Source organism: Pygoscelis adeliae, unplaced genomic scaffold, assembly GCF_000699105.1.
Source record: "Pygoscelis adeliae isolate BGI_AS28 unplaced genomic scaffold, ASM69910v1 Scaffold199, whole genome shotgun sequence".
Classification (NCBI taxonomy): Eukaryota; Metazoa; Chordata; class Aves; order Sphenisciformes; family Spheniscidae; genus Pygoscelis; species Pygoscelis adeliae.
This window is the reverse complement of record NW_008825495.1, coordinates 700,837-728,340: the sequence shown is the minus strand read 5'-3', so window position 1 is coordinate 728,340 and position 27,504 is coordinate 700,837. Positions and strand designations below refer to the sequence as shown.

The window sequence follows — 27,504 nt, the reverse complement described above, 5'->3', positions numbered from 1 at the left end:
GATAAAAACCATCAAATAGAAGAGAGTTAAAAAAAAAAAAAAAGGTGCTTTTGTTATTATCTGCATGAGTTGTTGCCTTGTTTGCAGCAATACTAAGCCCTAATGGCTGTGGTGGCTGCCCGCCCCATCGCTGCCACCTCCGCCCCGGGACCAGCGATGCCCCGGGGCACCTCTCCAAACCATGGGGCGCTCCCGTGGGACACCCTTGTGCATCAGTGCAGTGCAAGGGCTGCGCTAGGACTCGCCAGCCGGGACGTGCTTGCAGAGAGGCGAGCTTGCAATCAGCCCCGAAATAAATCGTGGCTTTGTGCTGGGTGTGCTCTTGCTGTTATTTTAATAAGAAACAGTCATTTCTATCATACAACTGGTATTATTACTAACAAACACTTCCTTTCCCTAATTTTTTTTTTTCCTGGCAGAAATACCATCAAAAAACCCTACTAGCTGCTAATCAAACTCACAAACAGTGGGCAGGGCAGTAGAGCTCAGCAAGCTGCGTTACCTTCCAGTCGTTTCTATTCTTCTTAAAAAGAAGAAAAAAACCCACTTCTGTCTGCATATCAAAGAAGTCATCTTGCGTGGCTGATCCTAGGAATGCTGCAACAGAAAACAGCCATCCTAAATTACACAGCGACAGGCTTAGGGAAGGCACTGGGTGGGTTGCTTGGTTTGTTTTGGCTTGGAAAGACTTTTCATGGTGGAGACTAAGAAAAATATTTGTCTGGCCCAAAGGAAAAGCTCTAGAAAATAGGAACTGACATTTCCCAGGGATGCTGGTGATCCGGGGTGTTCAATCTCTCATGAGAAGCTTGTTGTTCAGCTGGGAGTGCAGCTTTTCTGGGAGAAAAAGATATAAATAAAGCTATTTTTGGCTTTACTAAAGGCACCCTAAATCCAGCGCCACTGCTAGGAAGTTGGTGTTGGAAAGAGGCACAGCTCAGCGTGGCTCTGGGAGGGGTGCGGGGCTAGCACTGGATCCTGGTGCCTTTCGGGGGGGGCGAAGCTATGGGTGGTTTCAGGTTTATAGGACGTTTGCAACTATGCGGTCACAGGCTGGAGCAGACCGTGGGGGACGGGGGGGGTGTCAGTTCTTTAGCAAAGGCTGGGACAAGGTGTGAAGCCAGCTAAGGGTGTAACAGCAGTCCTGGAGGCGAGGGTATGATCAACATCAGCTCAGTTACTCAGTTTGGGTGAATCCTACAAATCTACAATCCTAGCAAAAACTAGTTGGAACGGTTTTAATTGGCAACAGCTCACGTAAACATGCTGTTCTCCTGCGTTCAGCAACGGAATTCTCTCTTCCAACCGGACTGGGAGGCCAGGTTCCTCAGCGGTGCCTGCCCGTACCCTTGTCCCCACTGACGTCCTGGGTGTCGCGTGGGTTGGGACATCAGTACTGAGCCATGGATTTCCACTGGCTGCAGGCACAGTACGCAATGGAGAGGAGACAAGCTTCCAGCGCCGCGTCTCCGGGCTAACAGCACTGTAGCACGTCCAAGTTATGTGCGAAGTAGCTTTCATCACATATTTCACAAGAACGTAATTTAATGAAAAATAAATGTTGTGCACATCACAGAATATTTATTCTGGTAATAATTGCCAATATCAATGTGAACATCGGCTTCTTTCAGAAATGCTGGGAGAGGTTTGAAATGGCTTTCCAAAACTACTACCTCACTGAAAGGTCACTTCATTGAAAGTAAGTCAGCATGTTCAATTTTGAGATTTAGCTGGAAATATCCAAGATTTGTATCCTTGAGAATGGCTCTACTTTTGCCAGCAAAAGGAGATAAACGATGTAGACTTGATCCGTGTTTTAAACCCACCAGTTCAGTAAGACACAAGCTTAAGTGGTTTTTATTACAAAACATTTTATTGTAGTTATTTACACCCGTTCCTTGATCAGTGTATAAATGTAAACATTTATTATAGATCTATGTCTCTTATCTTACAGTTCATCCCCAGTTCAGAGTAAATGTCATTTTTAAGCATACAAGTAGTGAGGAAATTTAAGCTATATTCACAGAATATACATCTGCGTGCAGTTAAAGTCCACCAGCCCTAAGCTAGTGGTATAGACACTGTCCCATTAGCTCTACTTCTGCTTCTCGTGTGTATGCTGGAGTCTGTGATGTCGTCGGCATGATCCTCACTTTTCTTCTCTTTCAAGCTGTTGATGAACCTCAGGGTTATTTCATCCCATTCCTCAGGGAGCAGCATCAGCAGAAACCCAATGCAAATGATGATGGTGGCTCCCAACCTCACTACGCTGAAGATCATTTTGTGCTTCAACAGATCCACAGCTGTGAAGAAGAAACAACAATGCCGTCAAAACTGCAGCAGGATTATCTACAGCATCAGACCAGCCTGGCACATCTCCGTAACCTGCGTGTTGCACTCCGGCTGTGATACCGGCCACGTCGCTCTCAGTCCTCTGGAGCGACCAGCTCCTTGAGTTCAGAGGACTGCTTTGACCTGAGAGCCTGGTACTAGAAGTGCCACGTCTCCTCACTGCCTTCATGCAGGCTCTGAGGAAGCCTTGTAGGGCCGGCCTGAGCCTCAAGATTTCCATTTCTGCTATGAGAGGGAAGGTACTTTATGGTAACTCTTTATCTACAGCAGGTTGCATCAGCGTAATGTTTCCTTGGGCTCCATGGACCAGTGATGGTGGGAGAGCAGCATGCAGGTCAGAAAGCTGGAGTCGATGCCTCCAGACCCAGCCTCCCAACTCCACAACCAGCAACAACAGCACATCTGAGCCCTTCAGCAGCCTCTTACAGGTACCGACTGTTTCACAGCTCTGACCTGCGTTCCCCTAAACATAGATGTTTCTTTGAAAACACGCTCAAATACCTGGAGTGGTGAGGCTAAGAGGGAGGAGGAGACTGGAATAGCAGAGACAGGGGCTATTCAACAAGATAGGACTCTGGAGTAAACTTCCACATATACACCCTGCCCTGCTGCTGCATGGCAAGTCACCAGCACAGTGCTGAGCCGCAGCAGCAGCACGCTACCCCCGCCACGTCTCAGCAACCAGCTTTGGGCTTGCTGGCTGGGGATCAGCCTGCCCCCTCCTCTGCGTGGTATGGACGCATGCCGTCACTCCCGGAGAAAGGAGGCAAGACAAAAACAAAGGCTTTCACCAACTGGAACACCCACCATCACCAGGAGCATTCGTGGAAGCCGAAGGAGACTGAGCTGCTTTTGAAATACGTGACAACAGATTTTGACTATTTAGACAATGAACTGCTTCTGCTGTCTGCATGCCTGTGTGCTTATCTTTCCACCAACAACCATGGTACTTGTACCTGCATTTCCAGGGACGCTGAGCACCGTGCCGATAGAGATCAGAATGGGGTATGTAAGCACGACACCAACGTTAACCAGAATATTGAAAGCTAGGGAAAACCAGAGAAAATAATACATGATTATGGGGAAAAACACTGAAGTGAGACTTTTCTCCCCCACCTTGACCCTACAAGTATGATACATGCTCAGTATGCACACCACAATGATGTGGTTGTCACAAAGTGATTGATTTTTATTTTTTTATATATGAGTGTGAAATGAGGGGAAGTTCTGCATGGGGGAAGAGGGAGGGCTGTACGTCCTTTCACAAACTGTAATACAAAGGTTATCGCACTCGTATTTCACAGCTTTGTCCAAGTTTAATCAGATACCAACCACCTAGTTTTGCTGCCATAAGCCATCCGTTCTCCTCCTACCAGAAGGATGGTGATCCCAGCTTCCCCTCTCGGCTGAGGCTGTGTTGTGCTTGTCTTAGTAGGACATTTCACTGATGAAAGGCCCCACACCCCTCTAGCTGGACCACACACCAAAGGTGATAGCAGCAGGAACTCACACTCTAAAGGACACTAAATACAATTAGCCAATGAAGTTAGTTAACTGTGAACTAAGCAGACTGGAGTGAGACCATGGTCTTGCTGCCATGTTGAAGGCAAAAGGAAAGCTGACAGAAGTACAGTTAATTAGTTCAACAACTTTAATTTATGGGTTGGGTTTTTTTTACATGACAGCATTCCCAGCCAGCTCCTTATTCCTTGAGAGATCAAAAGCAAAATGCAAAAACTTCCCTTTCATACTATTCCCTAGGGTGCTCCTCCAGCTCTTGCAGCTGGAGCTGGTGCTGTGTGCTGTGGCAGGACCCCAGGTACTCCCCCCCAGTCACCAACCGCCCAGTCCTGCTGGTGAGTCCCCTGTGTAAAAGGAGCAAATTTGTCTGCTCTGCAAGGTTGTTCCCTCCTGGCTGGGATTATACACTTGGGTAGGTCTCTGGGTGGTAAGTTATCCCTACTTTTTGTCCCTTAGGTGCTCACAGAGCAGCTGCAATTCAGGTTAGAGCAGTTTCAAGGTGCTCACAGCACCTCAGCTGTCAGCCCAACCATGTCTCAGGATGGGCTATGTACGGGGCAATGACATCCTCTTTGTTTCCATTTAATATACTTGTAGTGGAGACAAAAACCTCTTCAATTATGAAATAATAGAGACTTGACTAAGGAAAGGATGTTGTTATATCTGGAAATTAAAATGCCCCTGGGCTGAATCCAACAGCTATTCTGCCTGGCTAGGGGATAGCAATTGTGGCTGTGAGAGAGGGAGCGCTGCGGAAGAGTGGAGGGGAGGTGAAGACCGCAGGAGAAGAAACAGCACCAGCGCTTGCAGGCTAACGCAAAGCTGTGCAAGCTCTGCCCAGAGCCCTGCAGCACCCACAGAAAGTTGCCCCAGCGCTGTGGGCCCCGTGCCAGTGGACACACACGTCACAGAGCATGCCAGGAACTACTGCGTACACGCAGCGCTTCGAAATTGGATTTATAGCAATCAAGCTGTGCCAGAGACAGGGAAATACCAATGAAACTAGGGTAGGAATGTAAAGATGAAAAGTGGACAACTAGTATGACTGCTTCATGTTTATTTTCTGCTATTAATATTAGTATTAAGGCTTCTTATGAAAAATATGAACCATTTCTCAAGGAGTACCTGTTTGCACTGGGATCAGATTTAATCTGTGAGAGAGCTCTGCTGCTTAAGGGGGTGGAGGGGAATTGTTTGTGCCTGAGGCTAATTGTGTATGGGGCGGGGCGGAGGGAGAAGAGCTAGAAAAATAAGTAAATTTTTTTATCACATACCTAACCAGAGGCCGGCTACTCCACACAGGTAACCCCACGGCACAGCAGAGAAGGGGGACCAGTACTCCACTTTTGTAAAATACAGTATGATTGGGGTAACAGAGATGAAAATTAAATTGAAGAAGCCCAGGGTAGAAACAAAATGAGCCGCCTCCCCAAAGTTTGCACTTCCAAGAAACATTTTGAACAAAACCTGCAACAGAGAGAAGAGGGTTTTAGACTTCATGCCTGTCATGGGAAGCAAAGTCCTCCTGCACAGAGTCCTCCACTCCCTTGGGGAGAGTGGGGCACAGGGACAGCCCTGACCAGGACAGCGTGCCACAACCCGGCCCTTTCCTACAGAACTTTTGCAAGGGACACTTTGGTCTGATTTCTGCCCTTTCCTGCATTTTAGCACAGAGGGGATACCATGTTATTTTAGTGAGGATGGTTGCGTCTGTGCAACAAAGTCTAATACAAAATGCCACGAGGACCGAGTGTAACTAAGAACCCGAAGACAACACTGTTCATGCAATGAAAGTTACAGGATTTGGGCTGTACTTGGCACTGTTAGGACCCCAGTGGCTTCCACAGCATAAACCTGCTGTGAGAGGAAAGCCCAGCCTGGAGGGACTCGCTTCAGGTTCACAGGTAGCCCAAGCCTCGTGGAGGATTTGTCCTGAATGAGCCTAAACTAATGCACTTCGAGTGACTTGTGAATGGTCACAACATATTTATCAGCGAGACAACCAAAGTCTAAAGCCAGGAGGCAACTTCTCATCCACTACAACCAAATCCAAACTTCTGCTCCTGTTTACACACATTTCACCCTCCCTGAGCCAACAATAAATACAGCCACCTTTAGCCCAACCTGTTTCTAACTCAGACACGTCCCTGCGTTCTTCATCCCTCACCTTCAAGAGAAGCTACTACTTTCAAGCTGGGGGCAAAGCCCTGCGTGTCTCTAATGCATCGCCTGCACCAGGCACGCACAGGGGCTCCAAGCCCAGCACGAGCGAAGAATACGCAAGAGAGCTGCAGTGCAGACCAGAGATAAGCCGTCGGTCCCTGCTCAGGGAAAGCGGCACTATCCGCATTCAGGCTCTCCTCCCTGCTGCATATGGCAAGCCCCTTCGAAATAGTGTCGATAAACTGCGGTGGCAGGAAATGATTAAAACATGATCCTAAACTCCTTGCAGCACAGTAAAGGAGATTTCATTAAAGGCTCATAAAGCAAAGTCATTCTGAACATTTGGCAGCTAACAACTAATTACCTTCATAGTAGATTTCCCGACATCGTGACATTGCCTGGTCACAGTATGAATGATGCAGGAGGGATGAGTAAAATAAAACATTTATTTTATAGTGATTCGCTTCGTACTTGTGCATTTTTAACATCCAATGTTAAAGAATATAAGAATACTAATAAACAGTTATGACCTACCTTATACAATGCAGATGTAGAGGCTGATCCAACAGCATATGCTACCCCGATAATTGAATCACCCTGGAAACCATCTGCGTATGCCATCATTACGATTCCTGTGATTGCCATTATTGCTGCAACTATCTGCACAGACAAAGCAAAGCAATGTAAAGCTCAGTGCAATTTCATTACACGGAAGGAGATTATCACTGCGTGAGGTTTTAATGAGGGTCACTAGCTACTTTCTTTGACTTGAAGCTTTCTTGCTTCCCCTTAAATAGGGAAAATTATGTACGGTTGGGAGAGATGTAGAACATAATGAAAATGTATGCACTGATAGTGATATGGATCTGTAGCTTTGCAAATTCTCCTGGGACCTACTGACAGAACATCCATTGTTAAGTATTTTATAAGATAAACATCCACTTTGGAGATATGACTCCAAGATCAAGAAATTTTAAGACATTATGCTCTACGATACAGCAAGAGAAATATTTAGCAACGCCACCAATTTGACTTGAAATGCAAACGTTTAGATGGCCAACCTTCCTGGACATCAGTCCAGGAGAATGACCCCTGTATTGTGGAATACCAGTGTACCACTGGGAGCTCTTCCAGGCTGCTCCGGCTGTGCATGGTATTTCCTAACGGCCCTGCCAGCTTTCTTGGACAGACATGACCAAATTTCTTTATGAAGCCTTTACCTTTGTGCTTAGGTTTTTGGCCTCATTTGAAAATGCCAGAGAGCGCTTCTAAGGAGCTTCAAAGAAAAAGAACAGAAATAATTAACTACACCGTATCTGAAATCCTGGGTCTTGACTCCAAGGACCTTAAGGAAGTGGTAGGGATCCCAACATGTTTTATTCTTTGAAAAACTCCCCCTCTCTACCTAATTGCCTTCAGCAGGTAAATATGCAGTCTGAATTTCAAAGACAATGAATACCTAGCTTCCATGGACTGCAGAGGAAAATGTGTTTCCTCAGACCTGTGGAAAATCACAGCCCAGTTTCTGAAAGATAGGGTTTTTTTATAGAGATTTTTTTAAAAATTAATATTACATTAAACATTTCATCATTATAAAAAGGCTGTTCATGTACTAGAGCTGGGTGTAGAGCAGGCGATGCACAAATGCAGATACCCAAAGCTGGCTGTTACAGAATCAGCAGCAACATTTAAGGTTCAGACCCTGTTTTCTATTCCCAGATATCCATTAAATCACACAACTCCCCGGTGCACAGGCAAGGCAGGCTCTCCCCATTCGTACAAAGGAAGACACTAATGTGGTTCACCTCGACAGCGTTAACCTCTACAAACACTGCCACACCAACTGGCTCCTGAACTCAACTGCTGAGCCAGGCAGGGCTTTTCACCTTCTTGCTCCTGCAGCCCTGGTACAACTCCTGAGCCAACACTAATGCGAGATGGACACTTGCTTCCTGGAAAACCTCATTAAACTTCGTTTAAGAAATATTTACTACTAGACAAACCTAAGCTTCACATGCTTCACACCACAGACTTTAAAGGCATCTTAGCCAAATCTTGTGCCCTTTTGCAGAGAAGCCTGACTTTTAGATCTCACACGGTTTTACCAAGAGTCCCAGAAAACCCACTGATACTCATACCAAGCAGATGCGAGTCAGACTGAGGCAACAAGCACAAAAATCCCACAGAACAATTTCAACAGAGCCAGTCAGTAGAGCAAAACCATGTTTCAAGGGACACACAGGACAGGGACACATGCCTGACTCAGGTAAAGGTGTCCACACATAGGGGGACAATGGGGAACCAAGGATCAACTCCCAGGGTGGAGCCAATCTCTGAGACTACAGGTAAAAATCTTAGTGCTCCTAAATCCCATAGGTATCCAGGCCAACATCTTCATGGGGGAACTCATCTCCTGGGTGCAGCTTTAAGTACTTCCCTCTTACCATTAGCCCTATTTTACCAGTAACCAAGGCACACAGGTACCCTCCTCGCATTGCAGTCGCAGTGCTGAAGGCAGAGTCATAAACCACAGTGCACGTCTATATCCCACCTTACTTCTATTGAAAACATCCATGCTCCAAGATACAGTTCAACAAAGCTGCCCAGCTGTCACCTAAACCTGAAGATACCGCTGATACCTCCAAATTCACCATGAAATGGCACTTGAAATCCAGGTCCCCCAACTTAATGACAAGGGCTGGAGTGATATACGTACTCACAGTCTCTCAGGTATAATGCAATGGTTCGATGAGATCTGGAAGGGCTTTAGAAAGAGGGGACCAGACGGCTTCCCTCCCCTCCTTCCCAGAATAACACGTCCCAGCAGTCAGGCCATCCTGGGAGGACAGCTTGAGTGCCTTCATCTAGAGGAGGGACATGGATCCAAGACTGCCATCTCTGGACTTAGGGCTCTCACCGGCGAGATGCTGAGGAGGACAGGGGAGCACGTTGCATTTTCCAGTGCCTAAATGGGAATCTGGCCTTCACTCCTTAAGTGAGCTGGGGTGCTGGAAGACATCACCCTCTGCTGTTCACGCTGCTGAAAAGTCAGGGCATATCTGGCACAGGACGCACGTACCATCACCCAAGATGCAGCAATGCTTATTTTGATCCCTGAGCTTACATCTACCCAAGGACCTGTGAGCAAAACAAAGTTAAATTCTCTTAGCAGAAGGAGTTTCAGTCCCGTTCAGCGGGAACGGTCCCTACAGAGCTTCTCCCTCCTACCTTTGGTTTAGTGAGTAGTTTGTTAGTAATATAATTGTGCAATACTGCCCTTCTCCTTACAGCTTATCCTACGATAAAAATACCACAAAAGTCCAGCCTTGAAACAACGCAGAATTACACTCAGGACCTCTCAGACATCAGCATGGCCCCTCCTATCAGTTTCCAGAAGCCCCCCCTTGCCCTGCTACACTGCCTGGCAGGTTTCATCTCAGGCTGCACTATACATCTTGCCTTGCACATTAATTCAGATGTAGCATTTCAGCTGTCAGCTGGAATATTTCAGCTGTAATATTTCAAGCAATGTCTCCCACAAGGCAAAACAGAAAAGTCCAATGTAGTTATCCCCTTCTTCAAAGGGAAAGGATCAAGATTTAACTCTTAGTGCACTCACTGCTCAGACCCAGCAAGTGAGTCCTTTTCTTGTATTAGTGGAAATGAGTAGATCCATCACCCCCAATAGGAGATTCTTCCTAGAAAAACATCTTCCCAGTCTGACTACACCGAATTCAGAGAGCCGGGTTCCTCATTTAATCAAATATTTAGAAAGCCACGCACTTGTTTTTCCTGAAACGACTGAAATGATGGACACATAAGGAGCATCATCTCATGAGACATCAGATAAATAAGACCTGACACTGGAAAACAGCGAGAACATTATTTAAGTTTCATGTTCAGAGCTCTTCCTGCAAATCATACACCATTGCATTAGCACAGTTGACCTCTGCCTAGCAATTGTCATGGGTTTGCTTTAGAAACCCGAGAGCACATCCTGCAAGCTTCTGCAAGCTGACAAGAAGCAGCAAGGTCACAGTGAAGCAAAGCTGGTTGTTGTAGCTGACAGCTCATTAAACAAGGCTTTTAATTAACAGAAGAGGGTAGTAACTTTCTTTTGGAGTCTCCTAGGTAAGGAATGAAATTAGCCTGCCTCTTTTTTTTTTTTTTTTTTTTTTCCTTTTTCTTTTTTCCCTTGGAAGAGATCGAGGCCAACCAACATTTTACTCAGGAGCATTTTTTTTCCATGTGGAGCACAGCAGTAAATGAGGTGCTGTAATAAAGAAACCTGCCTCCAGACAACAGCCAACCTTTTGGGGGGGAAAAAATGTCCCCAAACCACTCCGCACCTACCTAATAAGCATTAATTCAACTTCACAGATGAAACACAACCAAGGGCTTAAACATGCAAACTTTTAAGCACGTGGCTAAATCTAAGCAACACAAGCCAACAGAACTATTCAAATCAAATACATGAAGTCTTTTAAATGTTTGTGCTTGCTCTGAGCCAAAGCTGTCTGGACTTCCAGAAGTCCCAGTGTGATATGGATACATTATTAATTTGTGAGATGTTCAGAAATGTCCAAGCAAAGAAGATTATGGTGCAGGCAGGGATTGTGCTATGTTTCCTTGTGCAGGGCAGTAGGTACTCAAGGTACCTAAGGTACCTGCACTACTTTTATAGGTAAATAGCTATATAGTCATTGCTGTCTATGTCCTTCTCATATGAATACTCTTTCTCCAGCTGGTGTTTTTCTCTCTCAGGTTGGGTGCAAGCTCCTTCCCACGCTACAGCATCACTGCTGAGGGCACGTGGCCCTCATTGCACAATGCACACTCCGGGTAGCTCAAATGCAGCCAGCGCAGCTGGACCTCTCCACGGAGCCCCCGGCAGCACTTCTACAGCTAGTCAATGCTTCCACGGGCAAGATTATGCTGTACCATAAGGTGGCCATCAAGACAGGTTTGTCTTTAGACAGTCCATCTGAAAATCCAGCCCCCCAGCCTGGCCGGCAGCTCCTTTCTGGGGTGTACAGGAGCGGTGTGCCGGCACACAGCCGGGGGATCGCAAAAGCCGTCAGGCAGCTGGCCACTTGGAGACAGTTTGGAGACTGCCTGCAGCAACACCAGGCGGGCAGGGAGCTGGCGATGCTGGAAAACTGCTGCAGAGCCACTGAGCCTTGATGGCTGCTGGTTCTCAAGCCCAGGCGGATGAAAGCTGTCTCGGGTACACAGGCGCCCGCTGCATCCCCATCTCCGATGTGCCGCAGCCGTGCCCGATGGCTCTGAAAGAGCTGAAAAGCAACTCCTAGCAGCTGAACGAGCTGCTAGGAGCTGAGCTCCTTTGAAAAACTGGCTGTGCTCCTGGGTGCCGAGTGCTTTTGCAAAAACACTGGCTCAGAGTATATGATTAAGCCCTTATTTCTCTTCATCCCCTTACTGTCCAAATAACCTAATTACACTTGCTTTCTGAGAGGCTGGGGGGTGAAAGCAGTACAGGCAGTCAAAGCACAAAAGGCTGGGTCCACGCTGCTTAGTTGTATTTTAGTTCTCAAACACTCTCCTGCGTGGTTATTAACATCATTAAGTGTTATTCTGGCAGGAGGGCTGCTAGAAAATGCTGCTAATTACCTTTCCAGCACTGTGCATCCAGAATCTGCCAGTTACCAGCAAAACCAGTTTCTTTTATGTGCAGGATTTGCTGTTCACTTCTTCTGCCAGGTTCTTCTTGTGCAAACCTCACGGTGTTTACAGCATTAATACTAATGCATATTTATAGCAACTTTTTTTTTAGTCAGTGAAAAATAACTAATAACTGAAAATAGCTTTAGTATTTCTCATCTAGGTTTCTTTAAGAGAGTAGGCTAGGAAAATACAATAGCTGTGTTTACTCTTCTAGAAAAAGGTTGCTTTTAGACAAAAATTAGCTTACAGGGATCAAAATTTCCTATTTTTTCAGCTAGATTCAGTATCATCTTACACAAGTGAGTAATAACAGCTGGAAGCTGAGATGATCAAGGGCCAGGGGAGTGAACTACAGCCTCAGAAATTACCGTGCCTGCTGATTTCTGTAGGGAAGAACTGAGGATTTCAAACCCTGCTTAGTCAGCCACCAGCAGGCTGAGGGTAGGTCACATTCACCTGATGCTTCTACATTTTAAATTGTATATGAAATAGATAATACAGGTGTCTGGCTTTAGCATTGCAAGATGAAATGTCCGCGTCCTCACCTTCAAGGGCACTATGGCTGAGGTCTGTGAAACATGGGTTCACCTCCTCGACTTTGCCTGGTCTGGACAGACCCTCCACAGAGCCAGTCCAACAAAACCCTCCTGGCAGATCCCTACCCAGGAGCTCATTTGTGTGGTGGCACACATGTCTTAAAATGCTCAGGCCCCGGGCCATTACTAATTACCCAGCCAGCCCTGTCTCACCGGGAAATTAGAGGAACTGTTTTACTTTAAACAATTTCCTCTTCCATTCCCAAACCCCAAGCACAGTGCTCTCTTCAGCGTGCTGGTGTCTGCTCCAAGAGCTAGATCAGATGCCTGTGAAACAGGATGCCTTTCCCTTTCATTTCTGAACCCTTCTATCACATTATCAATCGAAAAAAGCTGCTGCCCTCATTTTTTTAAAAACGAACCGACTCAGACGAGTGTCCCAATCCATCACGCTTTCCATGGCACTTAGAACCAACTGCTGGTGGCCCCTTCTGGTCAGAGGCATCACACCTGGCCCCAACCGGTCCCTAATGAAGTTCAAGGCTCTTGATAGTTCAATCAGCATTGTAACACAACCATTAGGCCTTGAGCCATTTCAACGGGGGAATCTGCATCAGCAGAACTGGCAGAAGGCCTAGCTACTCCTTAGCCAAGGTATAAAGTCAACAGTTTAAATTGCTGCATATTAGGAGATTTGTGTATGTGAAATTACAGGAAACATGCTTGCTTGTTATGAAATTGTTATGAAATTACAGGAAACATCCAGGTGCACATCATTTTGCTCGAGTTACTTTTCTTCTTTGTGCAGGGTATACATTACTGCCAGTGAGTCCCAGAACACTTTAGTGCAAAATACACCTTCATGCAAAACAGTTGCTGTCCCTTTTAATCTATATTGGGCACATGCACATGCGTATGCATTTATGTGTATGTAAAATGGGGTGGCATAAGAAAAAAACATTACATACTGAAAACAGCTATCTACCCAAACAAGGAATAAAATTGCTTTGGTTAGAACGTAAGCATTCATCACTATGTTTAAAATAAAATTAATGGACTGTATGCCAGCACTGTAACCCAAGACAGAACAGGTTTATATGAACTGGAAGTCCTCCTATTCTAATTAGACTTAGCTGTAATAGCTTCTTGAAATTCCCACATCATATTACCTCTGGAGTCTTGAGATCTCTAAGTGATCTTCAGGCTTAGGTTTGCATCATAAAATTAAATGAGAAATGTTTTCATGGTATATACATACCATAATGCGGCAGTACTATGGCAGCACAACAGCTTATGGATTTAAGGGCAATTATGAAAACAAGACAGAGTTGAAAATCAGGCATGTCATTACCCTTGCTCCCATGAACCTGTCTTTCAGCACAATCCAAGAAAGCAAGAAGACAAAAGCTTTGTTACAACAGAATAGGGCAGAGACGTCTGTGGCTGTCAGCTTCTTTAAAGCCAGTAAATACAGGTAGTTAGTCAAAGTCCACAGAATAGAAAAGGGAGCAGTCCTTTTAAGAAAGAGTTTCAGCGTCAGACCATCTTCACCAAAAATCCGACTGCATTCCCTATGAAAAGAAAAGAGTTTAAAACTCAGCTACGATTTTCCTCAGCATTCACTCCAGCACAACAAACATTCATTAGACTTTTATCGCATTCAGTTAAGTGCTTTTCCTAACTACTCTGCACACCCATAAGAATCTATTGTTTAATTCACACAGAGAAAATAACCTACGATCTTAAAACATCAATTTCGCAAATAGAGAAGAACTAACTTACCTGAAATAATCACAGTCTACGCAACAATAATCTCAGGGACTCATACACAGAAATGAAGGTTATCTATAATGCACCGACAGTTCTCAGACTCTGCCTTCGAGGCCATGAACAGAGGGATTATAACTGCATTTTTTTTCTCTGTAGCTTGACAATTTTTTCTTGCTTTGCTCCAAAACCTGTTTTTATTCTTATTGAAATATATTGTCACGTATGGCCAAGTAAGCTTTAAGAATTGCCTAAAGATACTCAAAAATACTGCCAGACATATCACCACGGTGGGAAAGTGAGCCACCAGCCAGTGGGACTGAGCCAGTCAAACAAACGTGTAAGAAAAGGAAGGCAAGGGGAGGGAAGGGTATTTAACAGCTTTATTTTATTATACAGTGAAAAGTTGTGTTCGCTTAGAGACATTTCCTTGTGGATTAAATTGCAAACAAAATCTCTAGCTTCCCAAACACTGTGTCACACACAACTTAAGTGAGCTGTTTGCTTCTTAGGATTTCATGAAAGGGAAGGGTCAGCTCAGAAGACACTGCTTTCAGGGACAGCACTCCTATGCAAAGTGGTACCTGCATGGGCTAAGGGGAGACCGAGTACTCAAGCGTGCAGCTTGATAAAGGCACGTCACTGCACCCCTCCTGAAACATCTCTACCTTTCCCAAATTGGGAAGGACGTTTTTTTAGCAACCCCACTGTCTGCATTCTTGGTTAAAGGTATTCCTCAAGATATTCCCAATACGCTTCATTTCTTGACATGGCAGGCTCTCTGACACGTCTATTTAAAACACAAGAGGTCCCACAAGTGAATGCTTCATACAACCGAAACACCAATGGAGTGAATCAAGGTACCATCAATCTGCAAAACATCCTTACGAGGCAACATTAAGGGACTAATCTAAACGCCATGAGGCCTCCAGGCCCCAAAGTATTCATTTGGAAGATTGCTAAAACACTGATTATGTAGAACTAATTAGTAACTTCAAAGATTGCACTGCAATGTGAAGTCAAAAACACTTGTTATTTGCGGGGGTGGCGGTGTAATAATTATCCTGATTTGGCTTTGCTTTTAAAGACAGAATTGTTTTCAGGTTTCCTAAACCATTTTTAGTAATTCTGGGGAATTCTGCTGTTAAAAATATTGCAGTTTTTTACTATTAAGAATGGAAACCATCAGTCTTGTTTTGAGGAAAGTAGAATAGTAACATCTATGTAATACATGAGATCAGCTATGTCTTAACCTAAATGATTCTATGATTCTACTTAATAACCATCATTTCCTGCTGCCACTAAAATGACCTGGGGTACAAAGCAGTCATTTTTGGTAATAATAAATTCCTTTCTCGAACTCTGTGCCAGGGTGTCCAACAAGTTAACACTCAGGCAGGCAGATCTGCTAATTATCTCCTTCACTCTAGTTGACCTCGACATTCTCAGAAGTCAGCCTGTTCTCCAAAGATGAGAACAGAAATGTTACACATCGAAAGAGAATAGCTAGTGGTGTGTATCATTTATCTGAGATGCAAATCAAATACTCAGTGCAGCAAATAAATTAATGCTTGACTGTAGGCTTTTGTATCACTGATTGCAGCAGGAGTTAAAGGCGATGAGTTTCCTTGTGTGAGAATGGACTCACTGCTAGCACAGACCTGAATGTTCGTTGACACGCAGATATAGCAGTTTACGTTTAAAAGATGTTTTTCTCCCCTTGAAACTTAGGTGGATGCAGAGGGTGATTCTGAGCTCAGACTACATCTCACTTCAAGACAGGTGGCCTCTGACCTGGATGCACTGCGGCTGTGTCACCATTGCATGACACCAGAGCCAGGATGCCCCATCTCCTGGCCAGAACAGATCTGCATTGCGAACTACAGACCTGTACGGAGCCTGCTCTCTCCAACTCAGTGGGAATTCTGCCATCAGTTTTGATGCACGATTGGATCGTTACAGGGTTGTAAATCCAACCTGTCTCAGAAGCTGTCAGGATCTGCCTTAGAGGAAACAAGCTTGTGCTGTGTTAAAACAAGAGAGAAAGGTGCTTGGGCTGCTTACAGTAATGCAGGGCACAGTTAAGTACCCCAGTGCTATGCTGATAGCATAACAAAGGCAACAGCAAAACCATCCAAGCACGTCACACTGGTGGAGTCTGCAAGGCAGCAGGAAAAGCTCTTCTACAAATGTGCCATGGGAAATTATACTCCTGTCATCCATCGTGGCCTCCCACTGCCAGGGAGATGCTGGGAATAAGCCTGGCGCTTCTGCTCCTCCATCCATGGGGAGAGTGGGTGGCTTCCAAAGCCAAAAAGTGGGGGGCAGGGTGGTGAGGGGGGGACGCCAGAATGGGTCAGGTTTTGTTGTCCTGCAGATCTCTGGGATGTCTGCACACAGACAAACTCAGAGCAAGTCAGGAGGATGGAGTCTGAAGTGCTCTGACCGTGAATCCTTGGAAGGAGGAAGCCTCAGTGATTATTGTATTATTCTGGGTTGGACTCTGTGCGCTGGTCAACTATTTGGGAGAGGCAGTTGTGGCAATGCTGCAAATGTCACTTATCTCTGAGTTCCCAGAAGCAGTGGGAGGGACGAGCACAGATTCACAGCTAGGAAAAGAAATCTGGAAACACTTCACAGGCCCCAGGCAATGGTCTGTTTAAGCAGATGGAAGAGCCTCCATCACACAGAGCAGCATACAATGACCAGACAAAACAGGGTCCAGCAGTTCCTCATCTCTCAATTAAACATAATCAGCAAAGACTTGTGACAGGGTTGTGCTGAGCAAGACAGAGACCTGATGAATTCACCTCTGTGCCTAGGAGAACTCCATGAATAATGCTCAGCGAGTGAGGAGATAGGAAGAATACTTTATCTTCCCAGTCATGGCTACAGTAGATCGCCTCGGGCTTTGTGAGGGCTGGTTGCTCAGTGGTTAACTCAGCCTCTTTGGCATGCAACTAAAATTAAACTTGCAGGAGTCATCATGACATGACAGTGATTAAAACCCTGGGCTCAGGAGAGATGGCTCCATGGATCCCTCCCCATACAGATAATATCTGTAGGCTGTTGACTTAAAGGCAGAGACATATCTAAGGGCAGCTGACCCTGAAACTATGACACAAGCTATTTCCAAATGCATAAAAAGTCTATTTAAAATCTGCCCTCTAACATAAATAGCTCTTTTTATTTGCAGGTAGCCCTCAGCCATCAGCTCTGGGCAGTGTGCCATGCTCTCAGGAATTACAGCACCTCAGGCAGTCATATAGCTTTGCCTCTGGCACCCACTAAATAGCTTGCATCGCCTCTTAGTTATTCTGATGCCAGCCCCTGCAGAAGAATGGGTTTATTCACCCCTGACGCACAGCAGCCTTTGGAGTGTAATGCAGCAGCTGGTTTTAAAACAGCTTACAGAAAAAACAGAGCTAACAGACGCTACGTGGGGTAACGTGAATACGGCGAATGTAATTACATCACCCGGATTAAAACTTGGCAAGGCCACTAGTGACATTATGGTAGCAAGAAGCACCATGGGACCTTTTATGAGCACAAGTCGTTACTATGTGATTTGGTCCTTCTATCTAAATGATAGCATCTGCTGCAATAAAGTATCTTCCTGCTCCATTTCAGGAGACAGACACGGAACAGAGTAATGGTGGTTAAGCAACTGGTGAATTGTTTTCCAGGACTGACCGAGTCTGAATATTAAGAAAGAGCATGGCCAGCTGTATTTGTCTGCTCAAGAGCTGGAGCAAAAGGAAAGGGAATTGTGCGTGAACCTCTCACATAAGCAGTGTCTGACTTGGCGGGCAGCACCACGGGAATGCTGTCTCCCAACAGGAATGGTCCAAGGGAAGCCCTGGTTTTGTGCTGCTGGTCTTCCTCCCTACTGTTGAGCCATTCTGGGTTGGAGCAGCTTCAGGCAACAGAGATCCTCATCTCTCCTCTGAAAAGCCCTCTGCAGTGAAGATCTAGATTTGCAGTGCTATTCCGTAAGTGGCTGAGGAAGCTGGACTGAGCTACTGCCGCAACATAGATGGAGAGATTTGTAGGTGACAAACTTGCAGATGACAGATGACAGCAAATATCAGCTACCTATGGCTCTGTTTTTACTTCAAGTGATGCTCACATCTTGTTACCCTTCTTGCTAGAAAACCAACTCTTCCCAACATGTTCATATTTATTAAACCTGCACCTACCAACACTCTTCCTAGCCAGTGCCTCAAGGCTGCATAGCACCTGTAGGACTAACCTCAGCTAGTGGACATACTCTGGCAGAAAGCTGCTGAATGTCACAGTGTTTGTCCTTGAGAAGCCAAGAAGGCGGATGGGGAGGCAAAATTTATTGATGTTGAAAATATTGTCCACCTATTCCAAATCATAACTCTGTTAGGATCCTCCATCAAGTCTGTGGAGTGTCTTCTGCTGTGGTAAATACTGGCAGGGTTAGATTTCCTACTGCTGAGCTTACTGAGCTTCAGATCATTTTATTCACCACTAATGCAAGGAAGTTTCAAGCTCTTTATGTGGGACATACCTTTTATCTACAATACTGAGAGGATACCAAGAGCTGTGTCTTCTGCCTCAAGACAACCAAGATACTTTACTGAAATGCAGCTGGGAAGTAATAACCATGAGTTAGTTTCTAAGACGACAAAATTTAATCTCTAAGGTAAAGTGTGAAAGGTAAGAAATACACAATTTACAATCTCAAAGGTTATAAACCTTTCAGAAAGCCAATCTAAAGTTGAAGATTGAGACTTCTATCCTTCCAAGTGGGATTTATTAAAGTAACAGTGGCTCTATACAGCTTTGCCAGCCTGGGGCAGCACTCTGCAAGTCAATCGCATGATCACTGATCTCTCCCAAGGTATCATAGACACTGTTTGTTCTGATCCACTGGGAATATCTGCTGGACAAAATGTCATATGTCTTTAAAGCTCCTAGTGAATAACTACATCCTCCAGAAACACAAAGACAAATCACCTCTGGACTCTGAGGCAGGCATGGAATCACTACAGGACAGGCTTTATTGAGAAGAGTTAGCTACTCCACAGAAATAAAACCAGCAAATGAAGCAACAAGAAGTCTTACAAAATCTAATAAAAAGCCTTGTAACGGGAACAACATCAAGAACACAAACCAAGGAATTATACAAACAGCTGATCTAGCTTTGACAATAACCCTGTTCTGGGTAGGAGGCAGCGTTAAATGACCTCCAAAGATCCTTTCTCAACTAAATCTGTCTATAACTCTGTGAATTTAAAAACTACAAATGATGCTTTTCAATTCTTTAAATCATCAGAAAATCAAGCGCTCATCCTGAAGAGATGTCCATTTCCATACCCAAACTGAGAGAGTTATAACACAGTGCAGACCAAGCAGTTGGTCCTCATCATAAAGTCAGTATTTGCCAGCAGTCACCTCCTCCCTAGGATGTGAGTTCCCCTTATATCTGGAGTAGGAAATACCCTGGGAAGATGCCTTTCCATTGGCCCATCAGCTCCAACACCGGTCTCCGGTTTCCACACATTCACAAAACTACTTCAAATCTCCATGTGCGCAGAAATTCCTTCGGGCATGTAAGCATATGTCCTCAACTTTAAAAGCTGAACTTCTAACAGCTTGGGAAATGTATCAATTATTTAAGCAAACTTTTATTATGCATTGCCACAAATGTTTTTCCCAAAATTTTGCTCTTATGGATATGTACTCAACCAACTTAACTGCAGAGAATCTATCTGCAGGGATATTTATTCTCACCTTCTTCCTTATCTGCTGTGCATTCGTTATTCCTTTACCCCATATCCACACGCCAAGCCGACACTGTTAATGTTCTCACAAATACTCCAGCAAGAATCTGAATGAAGGCATCATTAATGTACAAAGCACCAGGGTTTTCAGAGAAGCAGTTAATTAAGTGCAACTGTTCAATTTCAGTCACGCTGATTTGACAGAAAAGATAATTTAGGGCCAAATTACATCCCAGATCCTGGCAAAAGCAGACGAGGGAAGAATTTGGCCCTGCTACACTCCAGCCTGACAGTCACAAATTGAACTCCCTGTGTGCTCAGTGACAGCTGTGCTGAACCCTCTGTCAGCTGGAACAAGGTACGGGCCACACGCTGGTTAATACCTTGCAGAACAGACAATTCTGCTGAAGTCAGTGAGATTGTTTTCAAAGCAAGTCTGCGCTGGAGTAACAGAATTGGGTCCCTGCTCAAAATTATCCTGTGAATTTACTCCCTCCATAGGCAAGGTGTGTTGTCTCTTGGCAAGCTGAATTTAGCTCTATCCTTTAAAGCAGCTCCTACTTCACCGTCAGATTGGTAAAGTAATGGAAGTGGAAGAGGAACTGTGAAATGAATTGTCCCAGAAGGTGGTGGTACTTCCAAGCCTGAGGACAGGTTAAATACAACTTTCTTAAGAAACAGCTAGGGTGAAGCTAAGCCAGCTTGGTCCTGCTGCAGGTAGTTGGACCGGATGATCTCTTTGGGTTCCTCTCCAACCTTGTATTTCTGTGATTTCACAGTGGCTACTGAATTTATAAATTTCCATCCCTGCAGACCAATATTATAGTTAGTACTATGGACTCCTTTGCACTTGAGGTTGACAGTTCAATTACAACGTGCAGCCACGTGGCGTAAGGAAAGGCTGGGGTCAGAGAGACCTTTTCCCCTGGCTTTCGCAACACAGAGGAAGAGGTATTTCCACGTGGATCCTGAAGGAAGATGGGACAAAGTCTTCACATCATTTCCTCAGGATGACAGCCACTCAGCTATGCCAACTTAACCCTCAGAGCTACAGGGGGAGGAGAGCCAAGAGTCTGCAACCTGCTTTAATTCCTACCACACATAAATAAGAGCAGAGAAGGCTACTAGGATGCTCTTCCTCCATGCTATGATACAGCAGGAGGAGGAAAGGGCAGTTTTCATCCTGCTATACTTGCTGAGCACAGAGAGCAAGCCATGGTCTTCCTCATGGAAACCACCTCCTCAGCTTTGAGCACCTTCTCAACTATGAGTTGTTTTGGTTGGACTTTATGCTACCATTCTATCATAAATGGACCAAAACAGATTAAATAATGGCCAGTGGAAGCCTGATCCAGACATGAACACAAAATATAGATACTAGATAATATAATAGCAACATTATAAGCAAATTGACCTTTTCATATCAGTAAAAAAACCCTCTAATAATCAATTATCCATTTATTCAAGCACATATCACTCATTTGTTAGCCTTTTGTAAGCTATTTATGAATGAGATTTTTCTGCAGCATGACCTTTATTCTGCCTTCTGACACCATGGGTCAAACTGAGAAGAACAGCGATCTCAGTCCACAGAAATCAGGTTGTTTAAAGGGGTATTGCCACGATAAAGCCTACCTGAATTTTTTGATTGGAGACTGCTTTTCCTGTGCAGTTGCAAGGTGCCCAGAATAATAAATGGGAAAAACCATAATGTTCCAGTTTGTTGAGAACCACGTAATGAAAAAAGGACAGTCAAAGGTCTCATACGTGATTTTGACAAACTGCGTGGTCCCGACCCAGGAGGAAGAGACGGACAAAATGATCAGAAATCTCCAGATAAGCTTGAGAAATGTGGATGTGCAAGACTGGCACCGTGTCTGTCCTTCAGCTTCTTGGCTGCTGCTCTCTGTGTGCGTTTGTGTTCCTTCTTCTCCTGGAAAAAAAAAAAAATAGAAAAAGAGAAGAGTTGTACACATAATGAATGCCTTCAAAACAATTCTTGCCTTCTCCCTATAATTCCTCTACACCCCACAACACTGAAATCCCCCACAGAAATACTTCAGTAATACCGCCTCTGTCATTTCAAGGGGATAGAAACAAAACACAAACACAATAAAGAGGCCTGAGGTAACAGCGTTACGGTTAAGCTGTTGCCACTGTTTGCTTTACCAGCTCTTCTTTCCTTCTGTCAGCCAAAGCTCTAGAATAGAGCAAAATCCCTTGGAACCAACTACATTATAAAGTCAATTACTGTGCATGTGTGCAACATAAAAGCTACCTGAGTCTGTACACCTGAAGCCAGGAACAAGTTCTTATTATTCAAGATTTAACTCAAGAATCACTTTTTTTATTTGCAAGCTGGGACAGGAAAAAGAAACAGTTTGGTGGTTTTATACACCCAAGTGGAGAAAGGCTTTTTTTAGTCAAGTTAGTTACATTTTTGAAGTTAAAAAGGAAACTGGACAAAACTTGAAGCTTGGCATGCTTAGAAATAAACCTCTACACATAAACAAGGAGGAATTGGAAAGCTGTCATTTCCCATTTTAGTACAGTACTTTTCAGACCTAATCTGCAGACCACTGCAGATTTCCTATCAGAAGTGCGGACTGTGTAGAGAATTTAATCTTACTGACTGATGACTTGCTCTCCAGGCACATCTTCCAGAGATGCAACCCATGAACCCTATTTTGGTTTCACAGATCCCGGCTGAAAACAACGGACTGAACTGTGTTGGATACTGCGAAGCACTAACACCGTTGCCCCATGAGCTCATGTGGCAGCATTGAGGTCCAACCATTTACCCCATTAGACCATATCACATCGGTTTCATAGAAGAAACAGGAGTTCCTTCTAAAAATCTTGACCTGCAGCTACTCTTAACTATTACTATCAATTATCCGTCACATCAACACATGATGTGGTATCTATAAGAAACAATATAACTGTTGATGTTAAGAGGAGCTATAGATCCACTGCAGTGAGAGCATACGCTGTCCTACCTTCAACTTAAATGTGAAAAAGGTACCCTTTCAGACTCAGGTTTACTTTCCTTTTATATTACTGTTTCTGCTACAGCCATAAAGAAATGTCAAACTGAGGTTCAACGTTATTACATCAGACCAACATTACATCTAAAAAATGATTCAGCATAGCAGGGAGCACATTTGCAATCAAGTTTTCCTAACCAAGAGATGGAGCTTTTTGTAATTTTAATTGTATGCTGTATTTTTTCCTAAAAATAATCAGTATTCATTGGCTCCATTGTTTAGTGGTGAATCAAGAATTCAAATAAAATTACAGGTCTATTAAAAACATGCAGAGGATAATCAGACTCAGCTCTGAAAAGGCAAGCATCATTTTAGCATTCTTTTTGGCTGCTGAGGGAAAATAGATATTTTTATGGTACTAATAATGACTGACATCTTCTATTAAAAGGTAAATTACAGTTTATTTGCAAGTAGAATGGCTTAAAAAGAATATATTATGTAACATCCACTTGCAGGTTTTCCTGCTAAGCAAAACTATGATGCAATTAGTCCTTCTTCAGCTAACAACTAAAATAATCATACAATGATAGAAGCCTCAAGCACCGTTATCCATGCTTTCTATTTTTCAATTACCAAATAACTATGTAATTGCTGTTACTATGCATGATACTACCATTAGCATTTGACTTGGATTTTACAGCCCCAGGTTTGAATGTTAAGGAAAGGCACAGAAATATACACTTGTTTCAAGTCCTGCCTTGGATTAAAAGACCCATGGAAGTTTTAGCCTGATTAAATGTATAGTGGGGAGTTTTCCTAAGCGCTTAATGGGTAGGAGTCATCCCATGTAATGTAGTTAGCAAATAATTGTGTATTCAGACTAAACACGTTGTCTAGGGCCCCTTTATACTGAATGATAATGGACAGGCGTGGTGAGAAGGTAGCTGATTTCATCCTCAGATATCTAAGCCCACTGGAAGCGCTTATCTCTTCCTTGACTAGATATTTACATTTAATTTAAGTGAAATTGAGATGGATCCCCAGCCAAAGTGACATAGTAGCTTGTTGCTTACAAAATCCATGGGATGTGCACACCTAAATCTTGGCCAAAGAATCAAAAGGACAAGATAAGAAATATCTTTAAAAATAATTGCAGGGCTTGAACTCAAAGACACATGGTGAGCTGGCACACAATTCATACTAAATAGGTTTAAGGATTTCCAAGTCATGAAGCTGGGGCTGGATTGAGCTAGAAAGTAGCACTTGTGTTCAGATACCGAATGATACGCTAATGAGGAGAAAACAAATCGATCAGCAAAAGTGGTTGGTAGATAGCATTTTATAATTAGCAAGGTGGTAGAAATCCTTGGTGTCTGCATTTAGTTCGGTCTGAAACAAACCTTACTTACCCTGTCAAGAGCACAAGAGCACAGAAACAATCTCAGAACTCAACAAGGATGAAATGACAGGGAAAGAATGCAGATGACACTGCAGGTGACACATGGAGATGACACTGGTCAATGGCAAACCAGCAGACTGGTCAATGGAAAGGCAGCTAGCAGAAATACCCCTGCACGGTCCTTTTGTCTATAATATAATTCTTGCTTGTGATGTCTTTGTGACAAGATGGTAACAGAAAAGCCTTTTGCTTTCATTTTTCAGAAGAGTGAGATGAGGAAAACAAAAATCTACAGCTTTTCTTCTGAACTCTTTTGACTATTTGGCAACTACATCCTAGAAAATCATATTCTTTATATTTGTTTACCTACCTGTCAGATCAGTCCTACCTAGACCTCACTGATGAGGAAGGGAAGATCAGGATAAAAAGGGAAATTAAAAAATGCAAAATAAATGTTTAGAAGAGTATGATGTCAAGGCACTACTCTTTTCTCAAGGGGACTGAAGTCCTTTTTTAGAGAAGATGGATTCTGATTTTGGATGTACCCTAGTGCCAGCATGCAGTTATTTCAGCCCGATATCTGCAAAAATGAGAATAAATTGGTTTTCTGGTATCTTAGGTATGACATGCAAAATGCTGTATCATCCACTCCTTGCAGCAATAATCACCTCCAATATTTTTCTGAGGGTTTCCATCAAGAGAGTACTCCTGGAGTACGAGATCTCTCCATTTTCCAACACAAGAAGAAAACGGCTGACTCTTGCTGCCATCAGTGGTAAAGTGACAAGAGGAAGGTTCATCTCCCACAGTTCCAGTGTGCAAGGGAGATCCAACCTGTTCTTCCTCCCCTTTTTGCTCACAGTATCTACACAGTCTTCCAAAGAACTTGGACAGTTAAATTATTTCAGTCATTTAACGGCTGTCTCCTCCAGAACAGTACAATTCAGCAGACTCAAAGGCCTGTGGCTGCATATTGTACTTGCTCCCATCCCATCCCTGCTGGTGATGGATGGACATCATGGTGAAGAAGTCCGTGTTCACCATACCTACAGGTTCATTTGAGCTAAACTTCTGCAGTAAAGTGGGTGACACATTGCTGATGGAAGCCCTGATGTGCAGCTGATCGATGATCTGAACTGCGATGGTCTTCCCTAGATATCCTTCCACCTGTTGCTCCTTCTCTTCCTCTTCATCAGACCGTCCACAGTATGAGCTGAGATTGTCATTGTCTTTGAGAAGGAACATGGCTAGCACTTAAGGGTCCTGGTCTCTGGCCAGGCTGAAGCTGAGGAAACACAACCACTTTGTAAAAACTAACTTGTGCGCTAACGTTAACCATCCTTTCAAGATCTTCTGTGCCTACTGGCCTTATGATTTCTCAGATATCTAACACATTACATGTTCCTATTGAGGCCCAGGCCTTTTCCTCCCATCCTTGCTTCCTTCCCGCCTAACCCCAGTGTGCACACAGGTACAGAAAAAGCCACTTTCACGTGGCTTTGCTGTTCGCAGCACTGTAAACCAACGTCAACATGCTCGGACTCTGCACCATCTTTCAAAAGACAGACGAAAGAGGCCTTTTGCAGGCATGCTGTGACGCCGGGAATGCGGCTGTTATGCCTACCTGATCTGCTCTGCCTCTCGACTCTGCTGTGCCGACAGATTCCCGAGGGACTTCGATTCTGCAGCTCAAGAATGGGAGCAGCAGAATCTTCAGCAACAGATAGAGGGGAGAGCTGCCTAGTCATGCCTCTGTGTCTGCTGGGGCAGTTGCCTCCTGGCTTGCATTGGATGACAGATGATCGTGAGGCACCTGAGAAGAAAGAGTTTGCATCAGTTTGGCTGTAAACTCCCTGGAGGAAAGCGGGGCTTTCAAACACTCTGTCAGTGAAATGCATACAAACGATTCAGCGGCAGAAAGGAAGCACACTGCAAAAATCAAGGTTTCAGCTCTGCTCAGAATAAAGTAAATAAGTAAGTAAATAAATACTTAACTCTCTCCCCCCTTATAGAAAAAAAGGTGCTGTATGAAAAACCAGTCTTTCCCCTGAAGAAATGAGAGCCCTACGCTGCAGTATATTCTTAGCCCCATGGCTCCATCCATAGGGTCTGAACAGGCAAAGGAATTTGTACTCACGTGCGCCCCTTCCTGAGCACTGACACTGAATCGGGCAAAAGGAGAGGTCACCATTCTTCCTTAGGGTGGAAAGGAGGGCTGAGGAACCACTGCCTCTTGGGGTCAGTGGTGACAGTCTCTCCAGAGGAGAGCTTCCCCTTTCCAGCCTCCAGAATGATCCTTGAGACTCTTGTATGGAATGAAGCCACGGCCACTGACAGGTCTTTTGGATGAAGACTTCTGCTAAACCTCTGAAGATGCCAGTTTTAAGCCTTTACATGCACCAAATCAGAATCTCCACATCTTCAGAGAAGTTGCTTTTTCTTCTTCTGCTAGGTGATGACAACACCAAGATGCTGCATTTCACACAGAGGCTGTATAGAGGCACAAGACCCAGGTCCCAGAAATACCAGTGATACTAGATGAAAAGTTTGCCAGTAAGAAGGACACCACATTTTACAAGTAAGAGCTTGAAGGACTGGATTAAGAACCAGCAAACAATACAAAAGAGTGCAGTGCTGGAATCTGGCAGAGTGAGCCTGGTGATCTTGCACGTACTCCTGAATCTATTGAAGGTGTCTGCGTAAGAGGTCAACACGTGAGCAGCACAAGAGAGTCCTCTTCTCAGAAAGTCAAGATGACAGGCCGTTTTGGTAAGTCTAAATGTGTGTTCATGATCAGTTGAGACCACCCACCGCTTGTTTTGCAGCTGCTACTTCAACTGATGACCATCTTACCTACACTTACAGAAGACACATATACCCAGAGCAGCCACTGACCTTGCCATGACTTGGAAGGATTTAATTTGACCATCACACCTATTGCACATTGTAAAGAATACAAAAATAGACACAAAACCCATGTGTAAGGTGCCAAATGTACAACAAATACGGCAGACGTCTCAGAAGGCAACATTCTTCGTTGCAACATGAGCCATTCAAGTACACTTCATGCAAATAACTCCACGCCAAACAACACAAAAGTATACTCCAAAGCAAGGACTGTATTCAAGATTCAAGAGACTGCATGAATCAAGTCAACACTCTTTTGCCGGAGGAAGTTCAGAGGGTTCATATAACCTTCAATGAACTTAAAGCTATGTTTGATTCACCAGGTCTAACGACAAAGATCGCAAAGGAAGACATGTGTAGTATATGGTATTACACAGAAAAATCCTCTCTCAGCCTATTTAGAGCCTCCAAGGTCAGTTTTTACCCACCAAGTA

The 27,504-nt window shown here is 44.2% G+C and overlaps 1 protein-coding gene across 1 annotated transcript; it reads right to left on the bottom strand.

Moving 5' to 3' along the window:
• Positions 1–1,854: 1,854 nt before the first annotated feature.
• Positions 1,855–27,092, bottom strand: SLC35F4 (solute carrier family 35, member F4). The gene is made up of 8 exons (XM_009331332.1): positions 27,059–27,092; positions 25,788–25,976; positions 21,413–21,710; positions 13,609–13,828; positions 6,571–6,696; positions 5,148–5,340; positions 3,309–3,398; positions 1,855–2,303 (listed from the first exon to the last, which is right to left on the bottom strand). The coding sequence occupies exons 1-8, from the start codon at positions 27,090–27,092 to the stop codon at positions 2,062–2,064; spliced, it is 1,392 nt and encodes a 463-aa protein (XP_009329607.1). The 3' UTR covers positions 1,855–2,061.
• Positions 27,093–27,504: the final 412 nt, after the last annotated feature.

What these genes read in the sequence shown, in the direction of transcription:
- SLC35F4 (XM_009331332.1), bottom strand. Translation starts at nt 27,092, where the DNA reads ATGGTCAAATTAAATCCTTCCAAGTCATGGCAAG. An exon ending in AGTAGCCGGCCTCTGGTTAG is followed by an intron (nt 3,399 to 5,147) that starts GTATGTGATAAA and finishes GGTTTTCCCTAG; the next exon opens with CTTTCAATATTCTGGTTAAC. An exon ending in CAGCGTCCCTGGAAATGCAG is followed by an intron (nt 2,304 to 3,308) that starts GTACAAGTACCA and finishes TCTTCTTCACAG; the next exon opens with CTGTGGATCTGTTGAAGCAC.